The 27,320-nt window shown below is 39.6% G+C and overlaps 3 protein-coding genes and 2 long non-coding RNA genes across 6 annotated transcripts; 2 read left to right on the top strand and 3 right to left on the bottom strand.

Moving 5' to 3' along the window:
- Positions 1-743: 743 nt before the first annotated feature.
- Positions 744-4,564, bottom strand: LOC122981053 (hyaluronidase-1-like). The gene is made up of 4 exons (XM_044349558.1): positions 4,454-4,564; positions 3,189-4,096; positions 2,998-3,087; positions 744-1,189 (listed from the first exon to the last, which is right to left on the bottom strand). The coding sequence occupies exons 2-4, from the start codon at positions 4,092-4,094 to the stop codon at positions 860-862; spliced, it is 1,326 nt and encodes a 441-aa protein (XP_044205493.1). The 5' UTR covers positions 4,095-4,096; positions 4,454-4,564; the 3' UTR covers positions 744-859.
- Positions 4,565-5,009: 445 nt separating this feature from the next.
- Positions 5,010-18,917, bottom strand: hyal1 (hyaluronidase 1). Of its 2 annotated transcripts, none has more exons than XM_044350247.1 (4): positions 18,662-18,917; positions 17,426-18,336; positions 15,510-15,599; positions 5,010-5,429 (listed from the first exon to the last, which is right to left on the bottom strand). In XM_044350247.1, the coding sequence occupies exons 2-4, from the start codon at positions 18,332-18,334 to the stop codon at positions 5,103-5,105; spliced, it is 1,326 nt and encodes a 441-aa protein (XP_044206182.1). In that variant the 5' UTR covers positions 18,335-18,336; positions 18,662-18,917; the 3' UTR covers positions 5,010-5,102. The 2 variants fall into 2 exon arrangements, with proteins under 2 accessions (XP_044206182.1, XP_044206183.1); XM_044350248.1 differs by lacking the exon at positions 5,010-5,429 and adding an exon at positions 11,869-12,681 and having other exon boundaries at positions 18,662-18,913.
- LOC122981502 lies at positions 12,863-14,283 on the top strand. Its single transcript, XR_006403255.1, has 2 exons — positions 12,863-13,326; positions 13,690-14,283. It is a non-coding gene; the product is annotated as an uncharacterized LOC122981502 (long non-coding RNA).
- Positions 18,918-19,344: 427 nt separating the features above from the next.
- hyal2a (hyaluronidase 2a) lies at positions 19,345-23,527 on the bottom strand. The gene is made up of 4 exons (XM_044350081.1): positions 23,268-23,527; positions 21,917-22,886; positions 21,243-21,332; positions 19,345-20,474 (listed from the first exon to the last, which is right to left on the bottom strand). Exons 2-4 carry the CDS (start codon positions 22,841-22,843, stop codon positions 20,082-20,084), a joined length of 1,410 nt encoding a protein of 469 aa, XP_044206016.1. The 5' UTR covers positions 22,844-22,886; positions 23,268-23,527; the 3' UTR covers positions 19,345-20,081.
- An 85-nt stretch (positions 23,528-23,612) lies between these two features.
- LOC122981384 lies at positions 23,613-26,100 on the top strand. Its single transcript, XR_006403227.1, has 3 exons — positions 23,613-23,810; positions 25,272-25,310; positions 25,426-26,100. It is a non-coding gene; the product is annotated as an uncharacterized LOC122981384 (long non-coding RNA).
- Positions 26,101-27,320: the final 1,220 nt, after the last annotated feature.

Genomic DNA, 27,320 nt, shown 5'->3' with positions numbered 1-27,320 from the left:
CCTGCTCCAGACATATTTTTAGATGTAAAAATACTCTGCTTGGAATAATAATTTGTGTTTGTGTTTCCCTAAAATTAAATCTTCCCATTCTCCCTCACTGAAAGAACAGATGATCTATGAATATGCAAAACAATTTTGTTTCAAAAGTTTAACTACTGGATGACTTGATGTCTCCTCCTTCACTGTGAAGTCCATTCTCAGTGTTTGTGCACTGAAAGCTTCAAGTTCCCATATTTACCACAGAAATAAGTTGCATTTTGAACTGTGATTGTTATCCAAACTGGTTGTGATGTCACAAATTCATGCTCATCCAAAGACAAATTAAACTCAGTTTTAAGGTGAGCTGAATGTGAAAACAGCCTTTTAGTGTCAAAGTGAAGCTCAAACATCCAAGTGAAGTAACAATAAGTAAAACTTTTTTCTCATTGAAAGTTTCAGACTGATTTCTGGAACTCAAATAGTAACAAGATTTGACACATTTTTTTAATTCATTCTTCATTTATTATAGTACATGCCATGAAAAGTAGAAATTAGTCTACAAGCTTTGTAAATTAGTGATTTGTTTTAAAAGAAAAGGTCAACAAACAACATTAATTCATATGAATTAGGAAAAAAACATAGAAGTATTCGATAAGAAAATACATTGGTCAAAGATTTGGAAATTTGCATTCACAGGACATCACATGCCACAGAACGAGCCCCAGTCTACTTCTGGAGTGGTTCATTCTTTAGTCAATCAATCAATAAATCAAGTTTATTTGTCATCATATAAGGTACAATCACAGTAATCTTTACACTTAGAAAGATTTGAATGCTATTTATTGGACTAATACAGTCATTAGACTTTCTGCGAGAAAAATCATTTGCCCTTATTTAGCTTGGAGCAGCTCTCCCCACCCCACCCGGAGTAACACTTGCACTGAAACTGAGACTTCATGCGTGTTACGTCATTTGTCCTCATCTGCCCGAGCACCCTGTAGTGTGGTCCCCCTACTGGTTTCTTCTCAGTCACAACTGTCCACACGGCAGGGTCAAGGTGGAGGTAGGTACTTGATGTTGGGTTCCTCCTCTCGCATCTTCCCTTTGAGGAACACAAGGTCTGACTGCAAAGAGCAGCTGCTGATGTTACATTAACCAGGTAGGGACCCAGAGTCTGGTCGATGAAAGACTTGACAGTTTCACAAGAATCCTGAGAGAAGAAAAGAAACAGGGGACAGTAAACAGGTGATGCTCCAAAGCATTAGTGGACTCGGGGGGGCAAAAAAATACTGTGAAATTGCCCTCGAAGGTGCCAGCACAGTATAGCAAACATGATAAAATGCCCTCTAATGTGCCCGCATAAAGGAGAAAACATACCAATGTTATGTAATCGCTGTCTCAGTTATGGGTAAATCAGAATGAAGGGCCCTAGAGCGCCTCTATATGTGACAGTCTGGAATGAAGTGCCCTCATGGGTACCCTTTTAGTAGATGAAAATGTGATAGTGCCCTGTAAAGTACCCCCCAAGATGTAATACAGTGCCCTATGAGTTGCCGTTGTAATGGGGTGAGTTGACAGTTCTGTATTGGTGCCCTTCTAGTGAACAAAAAAAGTGGAAAAGGTGCCATTTAGGGTTCCCCAAGTCTAACATTCAGAAGTGCAGAATTGGGTGCCATTTCAATCAAAGAAAAAACATGAAGTGGATTCTAGGGTGCACTACTCACTAGTTTGCTCAGTCACACCCCCTTTAGATTGTTCTGTTGTCTTTGGGTCAGTGCAGCTGTAACCTTGATACTATGACAGTTTGTGAGGTAGGTCACATAGCAAGGCAACTGAAATGAATCTATTAATTAAATATTATTAAGGATGCATTACTAATGTTTGTAGACTGTATTTTCTAAATTGGTTTTATGTTTAGGCCTGTCCAAAGCTGTATGACATGCTAAACAATGTGATAAATGGACAGTAGCTAGCGAGTTAGATATGTACTCAGTCATCTATATACTAAATATTTGGTACAAATATGATTGTCAAGCACCACGACAAACAAAGCACAAATCTTTGGAGTAAACATACTCACTGAAATCAAACTGAAGGGACGGAAAATAGGAACGATCTAAGAGCCTAATATGATCGATCCAATTTATTTTAGGATGCACATTATTTTATTTTTAAATGCAGCCCTTATTTTACTATTATTACTAAATTACTGCCTATTATTTATATCATCTGTGTATAATAGAATGTTTCTTTCATGTTGTTGGTGTATATACTCATTCACACCTCACACCAACTGTATTAATTTTTCTATGTGTTGAAGTAGCGGCCGGAGGCCAAGATATTGGCCTGTTCTTAACGGGCATGTTTTGAACGGTCACTGCACTAGTTATATAAAAAAGAGCAATGGTGAGATGTCATGTGACTCACTTTACAGCATGTGAGAAAAGCACATTTAGTCTAAATGTTTAATTCTGAGAGGTTCAGTGTGAGCAATTAAAACACATTACACAATTATTCTCCAAATGTTTTTGGCTATCTTGACTTCATCTAGTTGATGTCTGTGACATGTGACTGATATATCACTATAGATAAAAAGTACACAAAACAATATTATTGTCTGCTTTCTGAGTACTTTTCACAAAATACAGTTTTTTATCTAAAGAAATTTTAAAGAGGAATATGAAGGACTTTACAATACAACCAACTTTTTAAAAGGCTCAAGCACAGTATATTTAAATGTCTTCCATCTCTTCATACTTCATACTCTTCATACACTAATTTCCAAAAATCGTCAGCAACATTTAGTAAATAATGCCTGGTGTACTGCAGTTGTGCAATGTGTTTTAATTCTGAAACTTTTTGTATGACTTTTATCTACAGTATGACAGTTTCTAAAGTTTTCACACTGCTATGTAGGGAGATTTCAGTATCAAATGATACTGTGTGCATGTATTAGAGCAAAAAAATTATCAGATCATCTTAAGAGTTAATGAGTCAGAGTTGTTATTATTGGTGTACCTTAGATGCCGAGTAGGTGCTGTCGCCCCAGAGCACTATCCCTGCAGTCCCTAAAGCAGCACTCTCTCCGATGGTGTATTCCAGGTGCTCCTGCAGGAGGGAAAAACAAGAGGTAAGCAGAAGATTCAAACAAATCCATGACAATCCAATAACTGCCTCGAGTTAAAAAAAAAAAAACTTGTGCTTCTTGCCTGAGAGAGGAAATCTAGTGAATAGGTGTAAACAAAGCGAGAGTATGGGAAAATAGGTGGTGTTGATTGAGTTGCCTTAGCCGCTACTCTCTTGGCCTCCAGGATGCGATGTTGAGTGTAGAGGAGTACATCTTTGCCAAGGCCACTCAGCTTGAGGCTGAGGTAGATATCAGGATACAGAGCTGAGGAGGTGTCCCACAGCCAGAACAGCTCATCATTCCTCTTCAGCTCTATAGGTGGACACTCTCCTGTGTATTTTGTGCTTTGGTCATAGTGGTTGTAGCAGTTGGGAAAACCATAGAAACCCCACAACCCATTTGGCCTTTCCTTCTGCCCCAGCTTCAGAGTTTCCTCCATGATTTTCCTCCCTGCCTCCTCAAACTCTACCCGGGCTGCAGCTTCTATCTGTGCAGGACTCCAGTCTGGGTGCTTGGCCCTTACTAGTTCTTCCGATCCCTCCTTGTACACCTTCATACCGGACCAGTTTCTCTCCCACACAGGTCTCCAGCTCTCCCAGTCCACTACAGCAAGGCCATGGAAATCCCTGTCAGGGATATCTGTCTGGATATCGATAGAGGCAGCTCTAAGATGCTTGGCAAGACTGGCGTTCTGTGGCACCCCACCATTAATAGCCACCCCTTGGCTATTGTACTTGGGATACAGACCAAGCTTGTTTTCGTAAAAGAGGGTTATTTTTTCACCCATAAAGATTTGATTTTGGTTCTGAATGATGCTAAATGTTCCCAAGTTGAGGTCCACACCATATTTAGAGAGGCAGTGGGCACTAGGGGCATTCCACACACTGAAGAAAGGCAACTTGGAAATTGGTGATGCTGCTTCCTGCAGGCCTGAAACAAGGCTGATCGTATTTAAGAACAGCAGCAAGCCGGGATGAAAGAAAGCCATCCCTGCAAAGAAGGAAAGACAGCACAGCTTATATCACTGCTGATATCACTGAATTACGGTGCTGTGAAACTTTGAGATGATATTGCAAAATTGTGCTGTGCATTTAAGATTTTTTAAAGTTGTGAGGCAACTAGAGTATCAAAAAACAAAATTCAAAGCAAATCAGGTCGACTTTCAGAATGTGTAAGACTTTTGACCTAATATTCTGTTTTCTTCATCTATTAAACCTGCAAAATTTTCTAGTTAACCACAAATGTTGTGGTGTGGCTATACTGGAATAAAGTTATATGTTATAATGTAATATAGTGCGTAAAAAGGAAAGTGCAAATGGCTTTTAGACAAAATGATAAACAACTTACCGGACAACTGGATGAGGATTTTGCTTTGTGGTCTGAACTTGTAGGAAAACAGCCAGTAGTCTCCTGAAAACAGAAGTGCGCTCTGGGATTTCCAACACTCAATAAGAAGTGCATGCAGGTTTTCCAGCAACCAATCAGATGTGCCGACAGGATTTTTAAGGTGCCAGCACAATAGAGCAAACATGATAAGATGCCCTCTAAGGTGCCAGCACAGTAGAGCAAACATGATAAGATGCCCTCTAAGGTGCCAGCACAGTAGAGCAAACATGATAAAATGCCACCTAAGGTGCCCCCACAGTACAGCAAACATGATAAAATGCCGTCTAAGGTGCCCCCACAGTACAGCAAACATGATAAAATGCTGTCTAATGTGCCCACATTCGATATTCTATAATCTATTCATTCTATTCGATAAGAAAATACATTGGTCAAATATTTGAAAATTGGCATTCACAGCAGACCACATGCCACAGAACGTGCCCCAGTCTACTTCTGGAGTGGTTCATTCTTTAATCAATCAATCAATCAATCAATCAATCAATCATGTTTATGAAGTACAATCACAGTGTACACTTACATTTACAAATACTTGAATGCTATTTATTGGACTAATACTGTCATTAGATTTTCCCCTGTGAGAAAAAATCTTTTATCCCTTTTTCGGCTTGGAGCAGCTCTCCCCACCCCACCCGGAGTAACACTTGCACTGAAACTGAGACTTCATGCGTGTTACGTCATTTGTCCTCATCTGCCCGAGCACCCTGTAGTGTGGTCCCCCTACTGGTTTCTTCTCAGTCACCACCTTCCACACATCAAGGTCAAGGTGGAGGGAGGTCCTCGATGTTGGGTTCCTCCTCTCGCATCTTCCCTTTGAGGAACACAAGGTCTGACTGCAAAGAGCAGCTGCTGATGTTACATTCACCAGGTAGGGACCCAGAGTCTGGTCGATGTAAGACTTGACAACTTCACAAGTAGCCTGAGAAAAGAAAAGAAACAGGGGACAGTAAACAAGTGATGCTCCAAAGCATTAGTGGACTTGAGGGACAAAAATATACCATGAAAGTGCCCTCTAAGGTGCCAGCACAGTACAGCAAACATGATAAAATGTCCTCTAAGGTGCCAGCACAGTACAGCAAACATGATAAAATGCCATCTAATGTGCCCGCACAAAGGAGAAAACATACATGTTATGTAATCGCTGTCTCAGTTATGGGTAAATCAGGATGAAGGGCCCTAGAGTGCCTCTATATGTGACAATCTGGACTGAAGTGCCCTCGTGGGTACACTTTTAGTAGATGAAAATGTGATAGTGCCCTGTAAAGTACCCCCCAAGATGTAATGCAGTGCCCTATGAGTTGCCGTTGTAACAGGGTGAGTTGACGGCTCTGTATTGGTGCCCTTCTAGTGAACAAAAAAAGTGGAGAAGGTGCCATTTAGGGTTCCCCTAAGTCTAACATACAGAAGTGCAGAATTGGGTGCCATTTCAATCAAAGAAAAAATATGGTGAAGTGCCCTCTAGGTTGCATGGTATTGGAGAAAAACAAGCGGGTAGCTCCTAGTCTGAGAAGTGAAGCCAATGCCTTAAACCTGCATTCTCTCTAATGGCCAAAGGGGGGCAACTCCACTGGTTGCAAAAGGAAGTCTGATTGTATGGAAGTCTATGAGAAAATGACCTTACTTATCACTTGATTTATTACCTCATTAAACACTTTCCTAATGAGATTATGGTCGCAAACGTTAGTCTCAAGTCTTCTTGAATACAGCATGATGTTCATTTTGTAAATTATGGTCCCATTTAGAGTAAAATAGATGATAAAGTAGGGTATGCTTTATGGCGTGGCTACCTTGTGATTGACAAGCCGCTACCACTAAGACAATGTTGATAATGTAACATAACCATAGCATAACCCCAGATTCGCAGAGTATAGGCATAGCTGCCACTATTTCACAGTGTGTTTTCAGTTCATGAAAGTTAATTGTAACATTTTGGTCGCCTAAAAAAAGTCTTGTTCAGCGTTTGGTTGTGATAAAAGACCCTCTAAGGAATCGGCTGTTCCGTTTTTCCAGAAAGTACATTTAGTTTCAATGGTTTTAGGCCTGTTTTTCACTAGCAGAAATTAGCATTAGCATTGTCACAGTTAACCATAGGCTGTAAATGCACCGTGCTAACCAAGCTAGCAGCTAGCACCAGGGTCAGCTCCACCCTCTCATCCAAATATGGTCACTTCTGGCTCCAAAAATCAAAGATGGCGAAAGTCAAATTGCTAAACTGATGGCTTCAAAACAGCGGTCCACAAACCAATGGGTGACACCACGGTGACTACATCCATATTTTTAGATATGGACGTCTATGGAGAAAAACATGGTGAAGTAACCTATAGGGTGTAATACTCACTAATGTGCTGAGTCACGCCCCCTTTAGATTGTTCTATTGTTTTTGGGTTAGTGTAGTCTAAGCTGTAACCTTGATGATATGACAGTGTGTGAGGTAGGTCGCATATGAAGGCTTTTTTGCAATTAAAAGGAGTCTATGGATTAAATATTATTAAGGATGCATTACTAATGCATGTAGACCGTATTTTCTAAATCGGTTTTATGTTTAGGCCTGTCCAAAGCTGTATAACACGCTGAACAATGTGCTAGATGGATAGTAGCTAGCTAGATAGCTAGTTAGATATGTACGTAGTCATCTCTATACTAAATATTTGGTACAAACTGTAAATCAAATTTGTGGTGTAGTAAACCCTTAAAAGTAAATCAGAGTATTCTTCTAGGTTTTCCCAGCAACCAGTTAGATGTGCCCACAGAATTTCTAAAAATCAATCATGAGAGACATGCAGATCATTTTATGGAGGAGTCAGAAAATCACAGGCAAGTTAAAACCTCATTCACTCATACTATATTTCACTAACAGTTTATTTTTAGTAAAATATGTAAATATAAAGGAAGGTTAAAGAGTTTGAGCAAACTTGACCTGGAAAAACTGAGTAGCCTTTACAGCTCTACTCTGAATGACTGTCAAGCAAGCCAAAATGAACTCTTCCTCCTCCAAATGTAAATGTATGCCTCCTTCAACTCTTAAAAGTAGTAAAAAATCACTCTTGGCTTAACAGCACCCAACAATTAAATGAGGAGGGGGGTATGAGGCTGGAGCCATGCAACATGTGTCCCTCCCTAGGACAAGCTGGCTTTGCTTCCCCTCAGTAGCCAATGGTGACATGATTTCCTCAGCTAAACTTTAATCATCTGCAAACAGCAAAACCATATTTGTGTAATCTTTTTGGTGTATCTCAAAAAGAAAAATACACAAGGAGCTGAACAAAGAAGTTTATTTACTTTGGCAATAGTCAGATTTGAGAAAACAGCACACAGAGAGTCAGTGAAATTGTGGAAGAAATCTGCGTCTTACATCGTTTGTGCTTCTGAAGTCAAATAGCCGCTGAAACATGAGGCTGTTATTTTTAGCAACACCTAAAAATACATTCAAATAAATAGTAATACTGTAATTGCCTCAATAAAAACATCTGATGTCAGAGAGAGGTCGTAGTGATGGCATTTTAAATATATTGTGCTATTACCAGAGCATCAAATCCCCTTTTAACACACAGCAACTGATACACATCCACTCATTCATCACATTTCCACCCAAAAAAAACCTCTTCTCTGTGAGAAACAGGGAATATCACACCTTGAGAAACAGTGACTGATAATACAAGGGAGCGGAAACTGAGAGCAAAATGTAAACAAGGTAATGTCCAGCAAAAAAAAAAGATTAAAAAGTATGAACAAATATAACTTTGCAATTTCCACAGTGTTTGTTAAGGAAAATAATTTAATATATTTTAAAGCAATTGAAAGATAAAACTCCAATTTCAGTATGTAAGATGGACCACAGAGGAGCAGAGAAACAATCAGTAAGATCACACATTGCAGTATTGATGCCACGGCTTGAGATGCCGCCCCTCTTTGGTGCAGAGGGTCTGTCTGATCGCAGCCCTCTCCTTCATAGCCGCTGTAGCACTGGCAGTGAAACTGGGTTTGAAAACTCATCTTCTCTGCTTCGCCAAGCTCACCGGTAACTGTCAGCTTGCCACCCTCACTGAGAACCACACAAGGTCAGGTTTAATTCATTATGAGCACTTCAGCTGCTGCAGTGTTGGGTTGAATCATTCATTATCAGAATCTGACATACTGAGTCAAATATTGTGTTTCTTCTGCAGTTATTTGACACTTCTGTGGTTACTAGGGCAGAAAGGGGGATGGGGGGAGGGGGGGCGAGGTGGTAGTCATATTTAAAGATTCACACCAGTGTCAGCAAGTGTCATTTGGTAATTTTATGTCATTTGAATTCCTCTGCGCTCTCCTTAAATGCTCACCTTGCATTCCATTCTACTTGTAATTATTTAGACCGCCAAGACACAACATTTTTTCGAATAGCTGAGCAAACTCTTATCTGTGATTTGCACAGACTTTGATTTTCTCCTAATCGCTGGTGACTTCAACATCCACATTGATAACCCAAAGGATAATTACGCTAATGAACTTACTACTTTTGGCCTATGTCAGTATGTGAAGGAGCCCACCCACTCTCAAGGACATACTCTGGACTTGATCATCACTAAGGGTCTCCATATTTCAACACTGGTCAAGGACTTGACTCTATTGGATCATTTCTGTTTATTTTTCGACTTGTTTATTACATCCAATCTACAAATCCGACAACAACCTGTGGTTGTAAAAAAAAAAGGTAAAACCAAACTACATATACACTATAATATTTACAAAGACATGGTCCACTCTTACAACAATACAATTTGCAAAGCAAGACAAACCTTTTTCTCCAGTATCATAAACAAAAATAAAAATAATGCTTGCACTTTATTTGCAACGGTAGAGAGACTGACAAATCCTGCCCTGCAAATAGCTTCTGAATGTCCCTCAGCTGATAAGTGTGATGAATTTGCTTCCTTTTTTAACAATAAAATTGACAGTATCAGACTCGACATCAGCTCTTAGCTGAACCAAACCTTCATCTTCCCAACTACACCTTTAAGGAAACCAGTCCTGATATTAGAGTTCAGCCCCATCAACAGAGATTAGAAACAGTGCAGCACCTAAATTCATCCACTTGTTCTCTTGACAGTTTTCCCACTAACTTTTTAAAAAATGTTTTTAACTCCATAGAAACTGATAACCTTAACATACTGAATGCATCAATTCTGTCTGGCATCTTTCCCTCATCCTTGAAAACTGCAGTTGTCAAGCCCTTATTTTAAAAAAAGGCAACCTAGATACTTCTACCCTCAGGAACTTCTGACCCATCTCAAACTTACCCTTTTAGGCAAAATTATAGAGAAAGCAGTTTTTAATCAGCTAACACACTGCTCAATTTTAAATGACTATTTTGATCAATTTCAATCAGGCGTTTGTGCCAATCACCACACAGGGACGGCTCTTATAAAGGACTTTAATGATATTCATTTTTATAGTGATTCAGGCAAGACATCAGTTTTAGTTCTCTTAGACCTTAGTTCAGCCTTTGATACCATCGATCACAGTATACTTTTACATAGACTAGGAAACTGAGTTGTTTTTTCTGGAACAATCTTAAAATGAATGAAAACATACTTGGAGGGCAGGGATTATTTTGTCACTATTAAGAACCATAATTCAAAATGCATGCCCTTGCCCTGCGGTGTACCTCAAGGGTCAATTCTTGGCCTGCTCCTGTTTAACCTATACATGCTCCCACTTGGCCACATCCCTCAGAACAATAACCTTGTCTACCATAGTTATGCTGATGACACTCAGATTTACTTAGCTCTCTCATCACATGACTACAGTCCTATAGAGTCATTATGCAAATGCATCGTGCAAATAAATAACTAGATGTCTCAAAACGTCTTGCAATTAAACAAAGAAAAAACAGGTAATTTTATTTGGCAGCAAAGATTAGAGGCGCAGGGTTGCTGCTCACTAGGCAGTAAGGCACTAAAATCAAAAGAGCAGATTACGAACCTTTGTGTTTTAATTGGCTCCGACCTGAGTTTTAATAGTCATGTAAAAGCAATAACAAAATCAGCATTTTATCAACTTAAAAACATAGCCAAAGTCAGGGACCTTATGTCAAAACAAGATTTGGAAACACTGATTCATGCTCATACTGCAATGGACTTCTGGCAGGACTTCCTAAAAAGACCATCAGGCAACTTGTTCAAAATTCAGCCGCAAGAGCTCTGACAAAAACCAAAAGATAGCCCAAATCATCAGCAGTTCTTAAATCTCTACACTGGTTGCCAATAAGCCACAGAACTGATTTTTTAATTCTTATTACTTCTTTATAAATCTCTACAGGGAGTAGGCCCTGAATACATGACTGATATGCTTTAGCAATATAACCCTGCAAGACCTCTTAGATCATAAGGGAGTGGACTGTTAGTGGTGCTCATGGTAAAATCTAAACAAATCCAAACAATTCAGTCATTATGCAACACAGTGCTGGGACCAACTGCCTGATGGTCTCAGGAACACCCCAACCCTCAAAGCTCTTAAATCCAGACTGAAAACCATATTATTCTCAAGCCCTTTTAACTAAATGTTTTTAAAACGCAACATCTTATTAGTATTGTATTTATTTTGTATTTTGTATTATTTTTAATCTTTTTATTTATCTATTATTATTTGACTCTTTTATTGTATGTCTTTATTTATTTATTTTTTATAAATATATATATAATCTTTTATTTGCTTTGAATTGTGTTGCTTTAACTTCTCTGTAGAGCACCTTGAGTCTACCTCTGCGTATGAAATGCCTTGCCTGTCAACAACTCAAAGCTCTGACCTTGGTGTCTTTTGCCTTTCCTCTAGTTAACTGTCCCACAACACCACCTGCTGGTCATGAACCAAAGAACAAATATCTATAATAAAAGTTTCAGTGTTGGAAGAAGTACTCTTAAGTAAAAGTATGGAATCCCACTATTCAAGTTAAAGTCCTACATTCAACATTTTGCTTAAATAAAAGTACAAAAGTATTTCATTACCAAATGAAGTGGTGTTTATTTGAAATCTAAAATCCTAACATATTGTTGTTTTAAGTAAATCTTCCCATTCTCCCTTACTGAAAGAAACAGATGATCTATGAATATGCAAAACAATTTTATTTCAAAAGTTTAACTACTGGATGACTTGATGTCTCCTCCTTCACTGTGAAGTCCATTCTCAGTGTTTGTGCACTGAAAGCTTCAAGTTCCCATATTTACCACACATATAAGTTGCATTTTGAACCGTGATTGTTATCCAAACTGGTTGTGATGTCACAAATTCATGCTCATCCAAAGACGAATTAAACTCAGTTTTAAGGTGAGCTGAATGTGAAAACAGCCTTTTAGTGTCAAAGTGAAGCTCAAACATCCAAGTGAAGTAACAATAAGTAAAACTTTATTTTCATTGAAAGTTTCAGACTGATTTCTGGAACTCAAATAGTAACAAGATTTGACACATTTTTTTTCATTGAATAATTCATTCTTCATTTATTATAGTACATGCTATGAAAAGTAGAAATTAGTCTACAAGCTTTGTAAATTAGTGATTTGTTTTAAAAGAAAAGGTCAACAAACAACATTGATTCATATGAATTAGAAAAAAACATAGATGTATTCGATAAGAAAATACATTGGTCAAAGATTTGGAAATTTGCATTCACAGCAGACCACATGCCACAGAACGAGCCCCAGTCTACTTCTGGAGTGGTTCATTCTTTAATCAATCAATCAATCAATCAATCAATCAATCAATCAAGTTTATAAAGTACAATCACAGTGAACACTTACACTTACAAATACTTGAATGCTATTTATTGGACTAATACTGTCATTAGATTTTCTCCTGTGAGAAAAAATCTTTTATCCCTTTTTCGGCTTGGAGCAGCTCTCCCCACACCACCCGGAGTAACACTTGCACTGAAACTGAGACTTCATGCGTGTTAAGTCATTTGTCCTCATCTGCCCGAGCACCCTGTAGTGTGGTCCCCCTACTGGTTTCTTCTCAGTCACCACCTTCCACACATCAGGGTCAAGGTGGAGGGAGGTCCTTGATGTTGGGTTCCTCCTCTCGCATCTTCCCTTTGAGGAACACAAGGTCTGACTGCAAAGAGCAGCTGCTGATGTTACATTAACCAGGTAGGGACCCAGAGTCTGGTCGATGTAAGACTTGACAGCTTCACAAGTAGCCTGAGAAAAGAAAAGAAACAGGGGACAGTAAACAGGTGATGCTCCAAAGCATTAGTGGACTCGAGGGACAAAAATATACCATGAAAGTGCCCTCTAAGGTGCCAGCACAGTACAGCAAACATGATAAAATGTCCTCTAAGGTGCCAGCACAGTACAGCAAACATGATAAAATGCCATCTAATGTGCCTGCACAAAGGAGAAAACATACATGTTATGTAATCGCTGTCTCAGTTATGGGTAAATCAGGATGAAGGGCCCTAGAGCACCTCTATATGTGACAATCTGGACTGAAGTGCCCTCATGGGTACCCTTTTAGTAGATGAAAATGTGATAGTGCCCTGTAAAGTACCCCCCAAGATGTAATACAGTGCCCTATGAGTTGCCGTTGTAACGGGATGAGCTGACAGTTCTGTGCAGGTGCCCTTCAAGTGAACAGGAAAAATTTGGGAAAGGTGCCATTTAGGGTTCCTCTAAGACTAACATACAGAAGTGCAGAATTGGGTTCCCTTTCAATAACAGAAAAACATGGTGAAGTGCCCTCTAGGGTGTACTACTCACTAGTTTGCTCAGTCACACCCCCTTCAGATTGTTCTCTTTTCTTTGGATCAGCGCAGCTGTAACCTTGATACTATGACATTTTGTGAGGTAGGTCACCTAGCAAGATTTTTTTGCAATTAAAACAAGTCTACGGATTAAATATTATTAAAGATACATTACTAATATATGTAGCCTGTATTTTCTAAATTGGTTTTATGTTTAGGACTGTCTAAAGCTGTATAACATGCTAAACAATGTGCTAGATGGACAGTAGCTAGCTAGCTAGATATGTACTTAGTCATCTCTATACTAAATATTTGGAACAAACTGGGAATCAACCTTGTGATGTAGTAAACCCTTAAAAGTAAATCAGAGCATTCTTTTCTCAAAATGCATTTACAATCTTTTAGCTTGGATTTACTTGCTTTTGTAGAGAGGTAGATTAGCATTTGGGTTACCCTATTATTACAGAATGCCAAGAAGAGAAAGAAAATTGAAGACTATACAAAGGGATCTGCAAAATGCAGCTAGAGGCAGCAAGGGGGGAGATGAGAGAGATAAGGGTAAGTTTGCATTAGCCATTAGCAATTAGATGGGATGCCCAGTAGAACTTAAACCTGTGCCTAGGCATGTTGAAAGGACAAAACTCCTCAAAGTATATACTACATTGCCAGTGACAACTGCATCAGTTGACCGATCATTCTCCAAACTGAAGCTGATCAAGACCCAGCTTAGAAACAGATGTGGAGAAGGAAATCTCTCAGATCTTCTGCTGTTGTCCATTGGGAGGGACATCCCAACTGACCATAACAAGGTCATTAACATTTATAATCTCATGGCCAAAAGAATTCTCCTTTGATTTCACCAGTCTTGCTTCTTGCTTCCCCAACACTTCCTGCTTCCCTAACAAGACTGCTAAAAACAGCTAATTCTCAAAATGTTCATAGTTCCATGTTTTTACTACAGATGTGTTTAAGAGATACACATTTAAAACGTTACCCATTCCCTGTATTTTATTACAGAGATGTTTGCAAAATAAATGTTTAAAAAGTAAATCCTTTTTAATACAGAGGTGTTGTTTTCCTTATATTCAGTCTTAGTTGGGGATGTAGCCTTTTTACCAAACAAGGATCATTGTTCTCTGCTGATGGCGGCCCATTGAATGTATCAGATGTCCTTTATATTTTTTTGTCCCTTTCCCTCAGACAGTCAGAGTCTGCCACTGCTCCAAAATGTAATATTGGTGATACCATTATATAAAAAGAGCAGTTTCTCAACAGGTGGGATATCATGTGACTTACTTCACAGCATGTGAAAAAAGTGCACTGAGTCTAATTAAACATTTTTTTCTGGTCTAAGCAGTTTATCAGACATCAGAGGAGCCATCTGCAGAAAATCCATTTCGATTATTTGAAGGTGCATCACAAGAAGGAATATGATGAGTATGAGGATGTAGAAAACATTAAAATTAAGGGAAGTACTAGAAATATCCCTCCCACATTTAACTCCCTTGACATTTGCGTGGTATGAACTAAAGAAACAGGAAGTAATGGTAATGGTTTTGAAATATTTTTAAAAAAAAAAAAAGTTTCTCTGAGGAAGGGCCTAATTCTGAGAATGCACTCAGCGAGATTCAGACCACACGTTGCACAATTCTTCTCCAAATGTTTTTGGCTATCTTGCCTTCATCTAATCAGTGTCTGTGACATGTGACTGATATATCACTATAGATACTAAGTACACAGAAAAAGATTATCATCCGCTTTTTGAGTAACCTGACGCATCAGATGGTTTGTTACACGGAACCATCTGAGAAGTCGTCCTTGGAAACTGTTTGGAAAAGGGTAGGCACTTTCAAAAAAATACTTGGCAGGTGATTGGATGAATCATTTGTCTATCACTGTCTTACCTTGTGAATCCAGCCGCCTCACAAGGTAGCTTTTTGAGTACTTTTCACAAAATACAGTGTCAAGAGGAATATGCAGGACTTTACAATACAACCAACGTTTTAAAAGACTCAAGCACAGTATATTGAAATCTCTTCCATCTATTTATACTTATACTACAATTCTAATTTCTAAAAATCTTCAGTAATATTTAGGGAATAAGGTCTGGAGTACTGTAGTTGTGCAACATGTTTTAATTCTAACACTACTTTTGAATGACTGTTTTGAAATTGTTCTGCTTACACTGCTGTGTAGGCAGGTTTCAGTATCAGATGATACTTTGTGCATGGTTGCTGCATTACTCATCTTAAGAGTTAATCATTGAAAGTTGTTGTGTTGGTGTACCTGAGATTTCGAGAAGAAATGGTCACCCCAGAGCACTATGCCTGCAGACCCTAAAGCAGCACTCTCTCCAATGGTGTAGACCAGGTGCTCCTGCAGGAGGAAAAAACAAGAGGTAAGCAGAGGATTCAGACAAAACCATGACAATCCAATAACTGCTTGGAGTTAAAAAAAAAAAAAAACAGGCAGGCCATCTGGTGTGTGTTTGCACCCTTGATGTGTTGCTGGGGTGTTTTTGCTCTGGATTTAGTTATTAACTTCTTGTTTGAGTCAATAGAGGCTCTGAAAAGTTTCATTGATAGACAATATCAAGCCGCAAGGAAAATAAAGCCATCTTTGAATGTGAGTCACGGAGCTCCCTGACCAAAAAAACTAAGAGACAAAATATCTTAGAGGGATGAGGCAAAAGCTGTAGCATCTAGGTCAAGATCAGACTCAGATATTATGCATTGTTGCAAATTGAATCATCAGAAAAAGACCCTATATTATAAAACAGCTATGGAGGGATGCAGAAACAATTCGCAACAGATATGGCATACGGTGAATGGTTTGCTTGGTAGGTCAAATAGTACAAGTCCTGTTAGTGTGGCGGTTGATGGCAAGTTCAGAACAAAACCAGTAGACATTGCCAGTTAAATGATCTTAGGTCCAATATGAATAATAACACCACAAATTAATTAAAAGGTAGATGAAACAGACAAAAAGATCATGAAGGGGAAAAACTGCAGCTTTGCATTACCAGATATATCATTAGATGACGTTGGGGAAAGTTTTGATTTCACTTCCTGATAAGAAATCTCCAGAGTCCGATATTATTAACAAGAAATTGTTGAAATCTGCAGCCCCATATATGTAGACCTGTAAAGTATCTATTTAATCTTTCTTTGCAACAAGGAAAGTTTCTCACAGAATACAGACATGCAAAAATTTGACCAATTCCCAAGGATGCTAAAATAGATTTTACTGCACCCATTAGTCATTCAATTAGCTTATTATCCTTAAGCAAAATTTTGGCAAGAGTAGAAAGTGACCACATTTGGAAATATATGGAAACTAATAACCTTCTAACCCATGCTCAACATGCGTATTGTAAAAACTATTCTAACGAAACTGCTTTGATACATATGACGGATGAATGGCTAAGTGCCTTTGATCAAGGTTAACTTGTGTCCCTACTTCTTCTTTACTTCACTGCAGCATTCGATTTTTATAGATAACACAATTTTAATCAAGTTTACAAGTTTAAGCAACAGTCATATTAATTATTGCCGTGCGGTGTTGGGCAGTGCCGCTCAGAGAGATATGAGGAGAACAAGGCAGAAGGAATGTACTTAAGGCGTGGGTTTGGAAAAGAAGTGAGTGACCTACATATTATAATGGGACGGCCCCAGTAGTAGAGCATGTGAGACAACACTATATTGTACTAATCAAAAGTTTAAAATGCCACTTAGTATTGAGGACAAACTGTTATTGGTACATCAAGTTAACATAAGAATAAGAGATAAAAAATCATCATGTACTACCAAAAATAAAAACTGAAATGGAAAGATGGACTTTTCATTTTCTGAACTGTTAAATAATGGAATTCATTACAATAACTCACTCAAGATTCAAATGTTCTCATAATACTACCGTATTGCATTGTCAGTAGGTTTGTAGTCTATTGGTATTATATGTGAACATATGTAGATGAATATATGTATATATGTAGGTACTTACAGTATATGTGCCAATGTATGTAGGTTATATGTGTGTATGTATGCATTTATGTATATGGTACGTGTGTGTCAACAATTATGTATTGAATTATTTATGAATTATTGTATGTTTAAATGATTTTCATGTGGACTCTTGGAAAATTAGCCAATGGGCTAAAAGAGATCAAAAACAAATCAAATCAAAAAACATCTGCTTCTTGCCTGAGAGAGGAAATCTAGTGTATAGGTGTAGACGATGCGAGCGTATGGGAACACAGGTGGCGTTGATGCAGTCGCTTGAGCCCCCACTCTCATGGCCTCCAGGATGCGATGATGACTGTAGAGGAGCACCTCTCTGCTGAGGCCACGCATCTCAAGGCTGAGGTAGATATCAGGATACAGAGCCGAGGAGGTGTTCCACAGCCAGAACAGCTCGTCATTCCTCTTCAGCTCTGGAGCTGGACACTCTCCTGTGTAATTTGAGCTTTTGTCGCTGTAGTAGTTGTAGCAGTTGGGAAAACCATAGAATCCCCACAACCCATTTGGTCTTTCTTCCTGCCCCAGTTTCAGAGTTTCCTCCATGAATTTCCTCCCTGCTTTCTCAAACTCTACCCGGGCTGCAGCTTCTACCTGTGCAGGACTCCAGTCTGGGTGCCTGGACTTCACTAGTGCTTTTGATCTCTCCCAGTACACCTGTTTACTGTCCCAGTTTCTCTCCCACACAGGTCTCCAGCTCTCCCAGTCCACCACAGCAAGGCCATGGAAATCCCTGTCAGGGATATCTGTGCGGATATCGTTAGATGCAGCTTCAAGATGCATGTCAAGACTGGCGTTCTGTGGCACCCCACCGTTAACAGCCTCTCCTTGGCTAGAGTACCTGGGATACAGACCAAGCTTGTCAGAGTAAAAGATGGTAATGTTGTCACCCATAAAGGTTTGATTTTGGTTCTGGTCGATGCTAAATGTTCCCAAGTCGAGGTCCACACCATATTGAGAGAGGCAGTTGGCTGTAGGGGCATTCCACACACTGAAGAAAGGCAACTGGGAAATAGGTGATGCTGCTTCCTGCAGGCCTGAAACAAGGCTGATCGTATTTAAGAACAGCAGCACACCATGATGAAAGAAAGTCATCCCTGCAAAGAAGGAAAGACGGCACAGCTTATATCACTGCTGATATCAGTGAATTGTGTTGTGAAACTTTGAAATGATATGATATGATGAATTGTGCTGTCACTAAATTTTTTTTAAAAAAGTTGTGATGCAACTGGAGTCTCAAACAAAAAACAAACAAGATTCAAAGCAAATAAGGTCCACTTTCAGAATGTGTGTAATCCTGCAAGATTTTGTAGTTAACCACAAATGTTATGGTGTGGCTATATAGTTATATATTATAATATGATATAGTGTGTAAAAAGGAAAGTGCAAAATGGATTTCAGACAAAATGATAAAGAACTTACCTAGCTAACTACTGGACAAGGATTTTGGTTTGTACTTTGTGGTCTGAATTCGCAGGAAAACACAGCGAGCAGTCTCATGATCTGAATGACACATGCATGAAAAGGGGAAGGAAGAAAAACAGAAGTGCCTGGGGGATTTCTAACAACCAATCAGAAGTGTGTGCAAGTTTTCCAGCAGCCAATCAGATGTGCCCACAGGATTTCTAACCACCAATCACGAGACATGCAGGCTTTTTTTTTTCTTTTGGAGGAGACAGTTTTAAAGTCACAGGCGAGTTAAAACTTCAGCCCATCATCATATCTTTCATGTAAATATAAAGGAAGGTAAAAAGGCTAACTGAGCAGCAAACTTGACCTGGAAAAACTGAGTAGCCTTTGCAGCTCTACTCTGAATGACTGTCAAGCAAGCCATAATGAACTCTTCCTCCTCCCTCAACTCTTAAAAGTAGTAAAAAATAACTCTTGGCTTAACAGCACCCTACAATTAAATGGGGAGGGGGGTATGAAGCTGGAGCCATGCAACATGTGGAGGACAAGCTAGGACAAGCTGGCTTTGCCTCCGCTCAGTGGCCGATGGTGACATGATTTCCCCTCCGAAGCTAAACTTTAATTGACTGTAAACAGCGAAACCATATCTGAATAATCTTTTTGGTGTATCTCAAAAAGAAAAATACACAAGGAGCTAAACAAAGAAGTTTATTTACTTTGGCAAAAGTCAGATTTGAGAAAACAGCACACAGAGAGTCAGTGAAATTGTGGAAGAAATTTGCTTCTTACATCGTTTGTGCTTCTGAAGTCAAATAGCCGCTGAAACATGAGGCTGTTATTTTTTGGCACGGATGGAGTAATGTGGTGTGAATTTTAAGTAGTAGTCATGTTTTGGACATAGAAATATCATATAAAACACCTAAAAATACATTCAAATAAATAGTAATGGTGTAATTGCCTCCATCAAAACATCCGAGAGAGAGGTCGTAGTGAAGGAAAAGATCAGGCACTTTAAATATATTGTGCTATTACCAGAGCATCAAATCCCCTTTTAACACACAGCAACTGATACACATCCACTCATTCATCACATTTCCACCCAAAAAAAAAACCTCTTCTCTGTGAGAAACAGGGAATATGACACCTTGGGAAACAGTGACTGATAGCACAAGGGAGAGGAAACTGAGAGCAAAATGTAAACAAGGTCATTTCCAGCAAGCCCTCTGTTGTTTAAAAAAAAAAAAAGAGAAAAAAAGATTAAAAGTTAAGAACAAATAAAACTTTGTAATTTCCACAGTGTTTGTTTAAAAAATTCATTTCATGTCATCCATATTTTACAGCAATTAAAAGATAAAAACTTCTAAAAACTTCTCCAACTTGTCATCTCGTACGCTCCTGTATTTTGAAATGTGTCTTCAGTATGTAAGATACACTAACAGAAGAGCAGAGAAACAATCAGTAAGATCACACATTGCAGTACTGATGCCACGGCTTGAGATGCCGCCCCTCTTTGGTGCAGAGGGTCTGTCTGATCGCAGCCCTCTCCTTCATAGCCGCTGTAGCACTGGCACTGAAACTGGGTTTGGAAACTCATCTTCTCTGCTTCGCCAAGCTCACCGGTAACTGTCAGCTTGCCACCCTCACTGATGACACTGTGGGTGAGCGGGTTCAGATGCAAGTAAATATCACTGTCTGGATTTTTGCGCAGACAGCGGCCGTGAGAACCACACAACGTCTGGCTGCATAGCTCTGCTGCCGTGGAAACGTTGAGGAGGTATTTACCCAGAGGACCCCGCAGATATGCATCCAGGTCTGAGCAGCTGTTCTGGAGAGAGAGAGAGAGAGAGAGAGAGAGAAACATATTTCAAAGTTTTACTCACTTCATTTAAGATTCACAATGGATGTGGGCGTTAAACACCAAACTTGTCCCGTTTCATGAATGTGAGGTTCAGGTGACTCATGAAGGCATTTAAAGAAAACCACAACAGCTTCCTGTTAAAGGGCCCTAATCTAAAATAAAATATTTTCAAGCTAAACTTTAGATATTGGTTTTGTTGACAGAGGTAATCTTTTTACATTAATTCTAATTATTTCTTCGTGAGCCACATATCCACCTGTATCAAGTGGGAGATGTACCTGTGTTGATTCTGAATAAACTAGCAATATTAAAAAACTAGACAGTACAAAGACAATACACTCATAAATTCAAGTTACACATTCAGCATAGGACATGCTGGTTTATCTAAAATAAAGACGAACAAAGGAGGATTACAATTTATTTTCAGTGCTGTCACATCCATAGTAAAGAATATCTATGTTCATATCTTTTATATATATATATATATATATATATATATATATATATATATATATATATATATATATATATATATATATAAAACTCTTACATCCTTATTAATGCTAAAATGGATTTAAAATTCTATATTCATATAAGACCAATCGGTGCTGCAAAGCATGTTGTTCATCAGAGTTAAAGAGACGTTGCTCTAAAAATGTCTAACTTCATCCTTGCCTGTGGATATTATTCCAGTGATTTACGTGTTTGCTGCATGATTAACGTTTGAATACTCACTTTGCTGCTTGCATAAGATGCCTCTCCCCACAGGATGATTCCAGCTGCTCCCAAAGCCACACTCTCACCGATGGTGGAGACCAGGTCCATCTGGAAAAATGATGCAGCAGTTTAACTATACATTTCTAAGAGTAAAAGTCAAACACTGGGAAAATACACTGTGAAGTATCAATATAACAGGGTTAAAATGTTAGTCAGATGTAAGCTTCTGTGTGTGGCCTACAGTGCCAGCTCTTATCTGTTCCTTCTCCCATAAGGACATAGACGATAGGGTGTTAGCGAGATATCTAACTTGACCAACACCCATCCAGCCCACTCCACACAAATGTGTGGTACTGGGATGTCGTCGGTCTGCTACTAAAACAGGAAAGGACTGTGGCGGCCGATAAGGAAAAGCAGAGAGCTATAGCTCCATGCAGCATGCACTGATCACAGACGGAGAGAGCGATAGAGGTGAATGATTGTGCTGAAAGTACAAAAAAAGATTAAGAGAAAAAAAATCCTTATCCTCTGCTTCCAAAATGTTTAGTATCATGCATACCAAACATTGAACAGGAGCTTAGTAATTTCAAAAGTCACTGAAATGGAAAAGACTTTAAAAAAAGGAGAAGCAAATATGTCAGGAAGCACCATCAAATTCAATAGCGGCAGTGCCAATAAAGTTAGAGCGTCACCTCTGTCAGCTGTTCCAGGGAGTTGGTGTAGGTGGGCCGGGTGTACACAAAAACAGGACGTGCCAACCCATCGCCTGATGATGCCAAACGCATCCCCTCTTTTACCCGGTTCCGGACAAACTGACGTCCATAGGCTGAGGAACGCAGCACATCTGCCATGTAGATGGAGGGGAAGAGGGCTGTGCTCTCAGTCCACAACCATTTCAGCTGCTCGTTGCGGGCCACCTCCACATCAGGACAGCGGCCTGTGTAGTTCTCCAGAGTGCGACTGTAGTCGTGATTGTAGCAGTCAGGGAATAGGTAGAACCCCCACAGCTGGTTGGGCCTCAGGTTTTTGGCTTCCCTAAGCGTCTCCAGCATGAACTTCCTGGCGGACATCTCAAACTCCTGCTGGGCCACTTTTGACACCTGCTCCGAAGGCCAGGATGGGTTCTTCTGGCGCACCAACTGACGAGAATGTTCGCGGTATACATTCTTGGTTTTCCAGTTACGTATCCAAAGTGGGCGCCACTCTTCCCAGTCAATAACTGCCAGACCCTTGGCACCTGGTTCACGTATATACTTCTGCACTCCCTCCGGCATCTTCTCCAGGTGCTGTGTGAGACTGGCCAACTGCGGCAGCCCCCCGTTCACTGGTGTTTCACCTGGCTGAAAGTAGGGGTACAAGCCCAGTCGGTCCTGATAGAAGATGGTGAGATTCTGTTTGACAAAGCCCTCATTGGGTGAAGCCACGATCTGGAACTGGTCCAGCTGAAAGCGAATACCATGCCTTGGGGTACAGTCTTCAGTCGGGGCATTCCAAGCGAGGAGCAGAGGCTTTTGGGAATACAGTGGCCATCTCGTAGGTTTCAGTCCCAAAGCATGAAGGCCGTCCCACAGCAGCACAGTCAGCAGCAGTACTTTCCACTCAGACAGAGTCCAGCACATGTCTTCAGGTGTGAATTGACAGAAAGGACTGTCACTCTCTTCTCTATAATTCACAGAGGAGATTGAAATTGTGTTTTTCAGTTCACTTTTCCACTAAGTGACAATTCCCAGTGTAGTAATCATTTCAAATGGCTAAATTACAGTAATGCTTTAAATTTTACAACTCTTACATTACAGTGCAATTTGGCTGCAAACTCATGGTGGCTTTCATCTTCACTTACTGAAAACATTTCCCCATACAACTCGTGTGCAGATCTCTCATGCTCTCAACTTCAAAGCCTTTTTTTCCCCGTTTGTTTTACATAATCTGGCTTCAATTTAAATGCTGTTCTGCTCTTATTTCAGCATGAATGATCAAAACACTAGGTCAAAAAAAAAAAAAAAGTTAATTGACATCAGTTTCCCTGCAGCTGGACAAACTTACCTTTACTGGCAGTCTGGAGAAGCATTCCCAAAAACCCAGAAGCCCGCTACTTGAAGCCGCATTTTGTGTTGCCTCAAAAGAAATAGGAAAAAATCAAGATGAACATTGCTTTTGCAGAAGGAAGAAAATGACGACGGTGAAATTTTTTACAACAGAAAGCGTTGCAGAAAAGGTATTTTGTAAGCTCCGCGCTCCGGCTGAAGAGAAGCAAAGTTGCCCCCCTGCGATGTTGTCAGTTGCAGCTCGCCTACTCACAGAGCCAAACCACTTCAGGATGTTCCATTCACACTGGGGGGAAGAGGGGGGGAGTGGCGAAACAAACCGGACATCCTTCGAGCTCTTAAAGCGTGTCTAATGTGGTACAGTGACGATATTTCCTCACCTCAAATCTACGTTTAACTTCAGGTATGTGTCGACCGGCCCCACGCCTTTGGTTTCGTCGTGTGTTTAAAGGTGTGTCCCCGCGTCCCTGTACAGCGCCAAAATGAGTCAGTCCAAGAAGTTTTGCCACCACCGCCGCCGCTGCCGTGAAACTGATACACTGTACGGAGCAATGTCAAGATTCATACTGTAGAAGGTCACAGCGGGCCAGTGTGCCACATCCCTAAATATAAGATCATGCCCACAAATGAGCACTGTGCTCCGGCGACCTTTCAGCTACAATACAATCAGATGTACCTTGTAAATAATATGCCATTTAGAGATTATGTGAAGACTGTTTTTTTCCAGTTTGAAAAACTATGATTATGATGATCCTTGAGCCTTTATTGGTTCCCAAACTACTTGTGGACAAGTCAAAACTTTTATACTTTACCTTCACATTGACATGTATTCGAACGTATTGGATGACACGTATTGGAAAGCATTGTACTTTTTTATTTTACTAAACAGCATTTATGTAATATGTAGAAGTCTGTACTCTGTAAAAATTTAGATGGAAAACATAAAGATCATAAATTAGTAGTAGAAGTATTATCAACAAAAGGTACTTAAAGTATTAAAAGTAAAGTAGCCTCTTTATGGAGCAGAATGGCCTTTGCCAGTGTTATATTATTATATAAAGTATTTAATTGTTCAGTTATTCTTATTGATGCAGTAATCTAAGCATCCTAATGTTGCAGTTGGTGGAGGTAAAACTAATTTTGACTACTTTATATACTGTTTGTTAGTTTAATCTATAACAATGCATCATATTTTATTAACTGATCATAAGTTTTATACAGAAAATGAGAAATCTGCATAATAACTGTAGTTTCCAGATTCATGTAGTGGAGTAAGAAGTACAATGTTTACCTTTGAAACTGTGAGGTCGAAGTATAAAGTAGCATAAAAGAGAAGTAATCAACTGAAGTAAAAGTACCACAAAGTTGTACTTGAGTAAATACACTTGAGTGAAAGTACTATTATACCACTGTCTGCGAAATTTAAAATGCTGCTTATATACCCATTACTGCCACTTGCCACAGTGTAAGATTCATAATGACATACATGAGTACATTTTTTGATAGTCCTGAAGTAAAGTTCTGAATACAGTTTTTGCTACTGTTAATGAAGTACTTTTACACTGTAGTATTGCTACTTAAGTGAGGAGTTTCAATGCTTCTTCCATTAATGCTCCTAGCACACTTCTGACAGTGGGCACAAGGCATCTGGCATACAGATGTCACTTCTGCCTGAGGCACGTGATGACAGCCACTGGCAATAGCTCAGTGAACGAACCAAGTACCACATGCTGTCATGTTGCCAAGTACAGCAGATAGCATAGTGCAGAGCCGTGTTTAGGCATGAGAAATAATGGCCAGGGGAGGAGAGGGTAGAGGCCAAGCGGTGACATGTAATTAACCAATTGAAAAACCTGTTTTCATCCTCTGACGGACTGGAGGAAACAGGAAATCCAGCAGTTGTTGAAATTGTTCCTCTGTCATCACTAATAAAACTGTTACTTCTGCCTGGTTGTCCACGGGCGAGTTTCGTAACGAAAAAGTGATTTCTCTTTCTTTGCAGGCACACATCAACTGAATGATGCCTGAGCACATGATTGCGGTGAGGTGGGGGGTCTGGAAGTTAGATGTTTTCCTGTGTCAGAGTCCGTTCCGCAGTTTGTTTCCCGAGCTTTGCTGACTTACCTTACCATGTCATCAATTTCTGTGTGTTTAAGGAAAATGTAGTGCATGAACTACCCATGTGAAAGAAGAGGGAGGGAAACGGAACAAAGGAGCAGCTTGGATTCCCCTGAGTCTAAGCTTCCCTTTGACCTCCGCCTCCTGAACATTACATCAGCAGAAGTCAGAGACCGTCAGGAAGCGAAAACAATGGCAGGGAAACTGGAAACACACTCCTCCACCTTCACTTTGCCTCCAAAACACTTTCTGGATTACAATGCTTTTGGGTGATTGTATGAATTGATGAATTGGGGTGGAGGGAATTCACCGGAACAACTAGGTTTGACCTTGATAAAAGTTTACTACCTCGTTTGCACTGACTGTACTGACCGAAATACATGTTACAAAACACCCAATTTGTAAATAAATCAATTAAAATGTGGCTGAGAGTCACCAAAATGAGCCTTGAAGCATCAAAATGCATGCTCCGACAATGTAAATTGACTGGCACACACCCTTTTCACTACTTCTGTTTGCACCTAAATCTATTTCCATTTTGTCTTTATGTATCAATTTTCCTCAAGCACTTTGTTTTCTTTTAGTTACTCTGTCAGTTATTTGCACTTTGTATGATCACATTAAACCGCAGTAAACAGTAACATAAACCAGCTGTGAATTCAAATAAAAGAGGCTGCAATAAGCGCTGCTAGTTCACTTGAAACTGGTACAGTATGCTAAATGATTCCCTGGAAAACAATAAATCTCTTACTGTCTGTAATTCAAAGCATGCTTTAGTTCTTTTTCATGGCTGAAGATAATTCATAATGACCCTCTCTCAACCACAGCCACAGCAACGTCTCCCATTACAAACACATAGTATACACTTGAGAACACATCATGTAGATCAAATAGTGATATTCAGAAAGTTCATAAATTTGTGTGGCTTTACGGGAAAGGGCTCATCCTTTTAATGCCGGCCGGATTTGAGCAAAACATCAAAGACCAGTGGAGAGGAAATACATCAAAGTGACTGACCTCTGGCCCAAAAACACACCCAACCGCATTCCACACAATTACAGACACCAGAGAATGCCTGGAGAGGAAGCCCTACTCATTTATTGTGGAGGTGTCTCATCCGCGCACACTCAAATATGTTTATGTTGCCATCAAACTTTGGTACGGTGCCAGCTGGCAACACTGTCTTCCACTGGTCACGATTTCAGTTTTAGTTTTTACCTCAGACAGCTGGTAATTATATAGCGTCAGTTTGTGAAAAGTAAAATTGCACAGGATTATGATTAGAGGTAAGCAAGTAAACAGACACGATTCAACAAACATCACACAAAATCAAACATGAACCCATGAAATTTTATGCAGGTATAGATTTTTGCTGCCATCTAGAGGTGGCATACCTTACATATTACAGCAATGCAATTGAACTGTATTTCAAAATACTGTTTGCAGATTATCTCCATCTTTGCATGATGGGCAAATAAGGGAAAAAATTGGTTTCAGTGGCACAAAGCAGCCTTACAGCTCAGCAAGGCGGACCGAAGTTCAAGAGCGCAATGTGGAAAAGCTAAAAATAAGAATCTGGAGATGTCAGGGTTATACTTACAGCTGTCGTGGAAGTACAGGAATTGCTGACTATATTTTAAAAGTGACCAACTGATTGGATTCAATCTAAACGACAAAGATTTTAAGTATAAAACTGAAGCTCTTTGTGGATCACTGGCAATAAAGGAATAGTTTGACATTTTGGGAAATATGTTTATTCACTTTTTTGAGATTTAGATCAGACTTATACACTAATGTCTGTGCACAATAAAGCTGGAGCCAGCAGCTGGTTCTTAGCTTAGCATAAAGACTGAAAACAGAGGAAACAGCTTACAGGGTGGGTTCACAATTTTTCAAGTCCATCTTAAAACAATAGTGAGGTGCCCATATGAAC

The sequence above is a fragment of the Thunnus albacares genome, chromosome 4 (genome assembly GCF_914725855.1).
Source record: "Thunnus albacares chromosome 4, fThuAlb1.1, whole genome shotgun sequence".
Lineage (NCBI taxonomy): Eukaryota > Metazoa > Chordata > Actinopteri > Scombriformes > Scombridae > Thunnus > Thunnus albacares.
Note: the sequence above shows the minus strand (reverse complement) of the source record. Positions and strands in the feature narration are given on the sequence as shown.

Coding starts and splice junctions, on each gene's coding strand:
- LOC122981053 (XM_044349558.1), bottom strand. CDS start 4,094: ATGGCTTTCTTTCATCCCGGCTTGCTGCTGTTCTTAAATACGATCAGC. Junction 3,088..3,188: donor CACTAGATTTCCTCTCTCAG/GCAAGAAGCACA, acceptor TCCCTCCTGCAG/GAGCACCTGGAATACACCAT. Junction 1,190..2,997: donor GCACCTACTCGGCATCTAAG/GTACACCAATAA, acceptor TTCTTCTCTCAG/GATTCTTGTGAAACTGTCAA.
- hyal1 (XM_044350247.1), bottom strand. CDS start 18,334: ATGACTTTCTTTCATCATGGTGTGCTGCTGTTCTTAAATACGATCAGC. Junction 15,600..17,425: donor CACTAGATTTCCTCTCTCAG/GCAAGAAGCAGA, acceptor TTCCTCCTGCAG/GAGCACCTGGTCTACACCAT. Junction 5,430..15,509: donor ATTTCTTCTCGAAATCTCAG/GTACACCAACAC, acceptor TTCTTTTCTCAG/GCTACTTGTGAAGTTGTCAA.
- hyal2a (XM_044350081.1), bottom strand. CDS start 22,843: ATGTGCTGGACTCTGTCTGAGTGGAAAGTACTGCTGCTGACTGTGCTG. Junction 21,333..21,916: donor CCCTGGAACAGCTGACAGAG/GTGACGCTCTAA, acceptor TCATTTTTCCAG/ATGGACCTGGTCTCCACCAT. Junction 20,475..21,242: donor CATCTTATGCAAGCAGCAAA/GTGAGTATTCAA, acceptor CTCTCTCTCCAG/AACAGCTGCTCAGACCTGGA.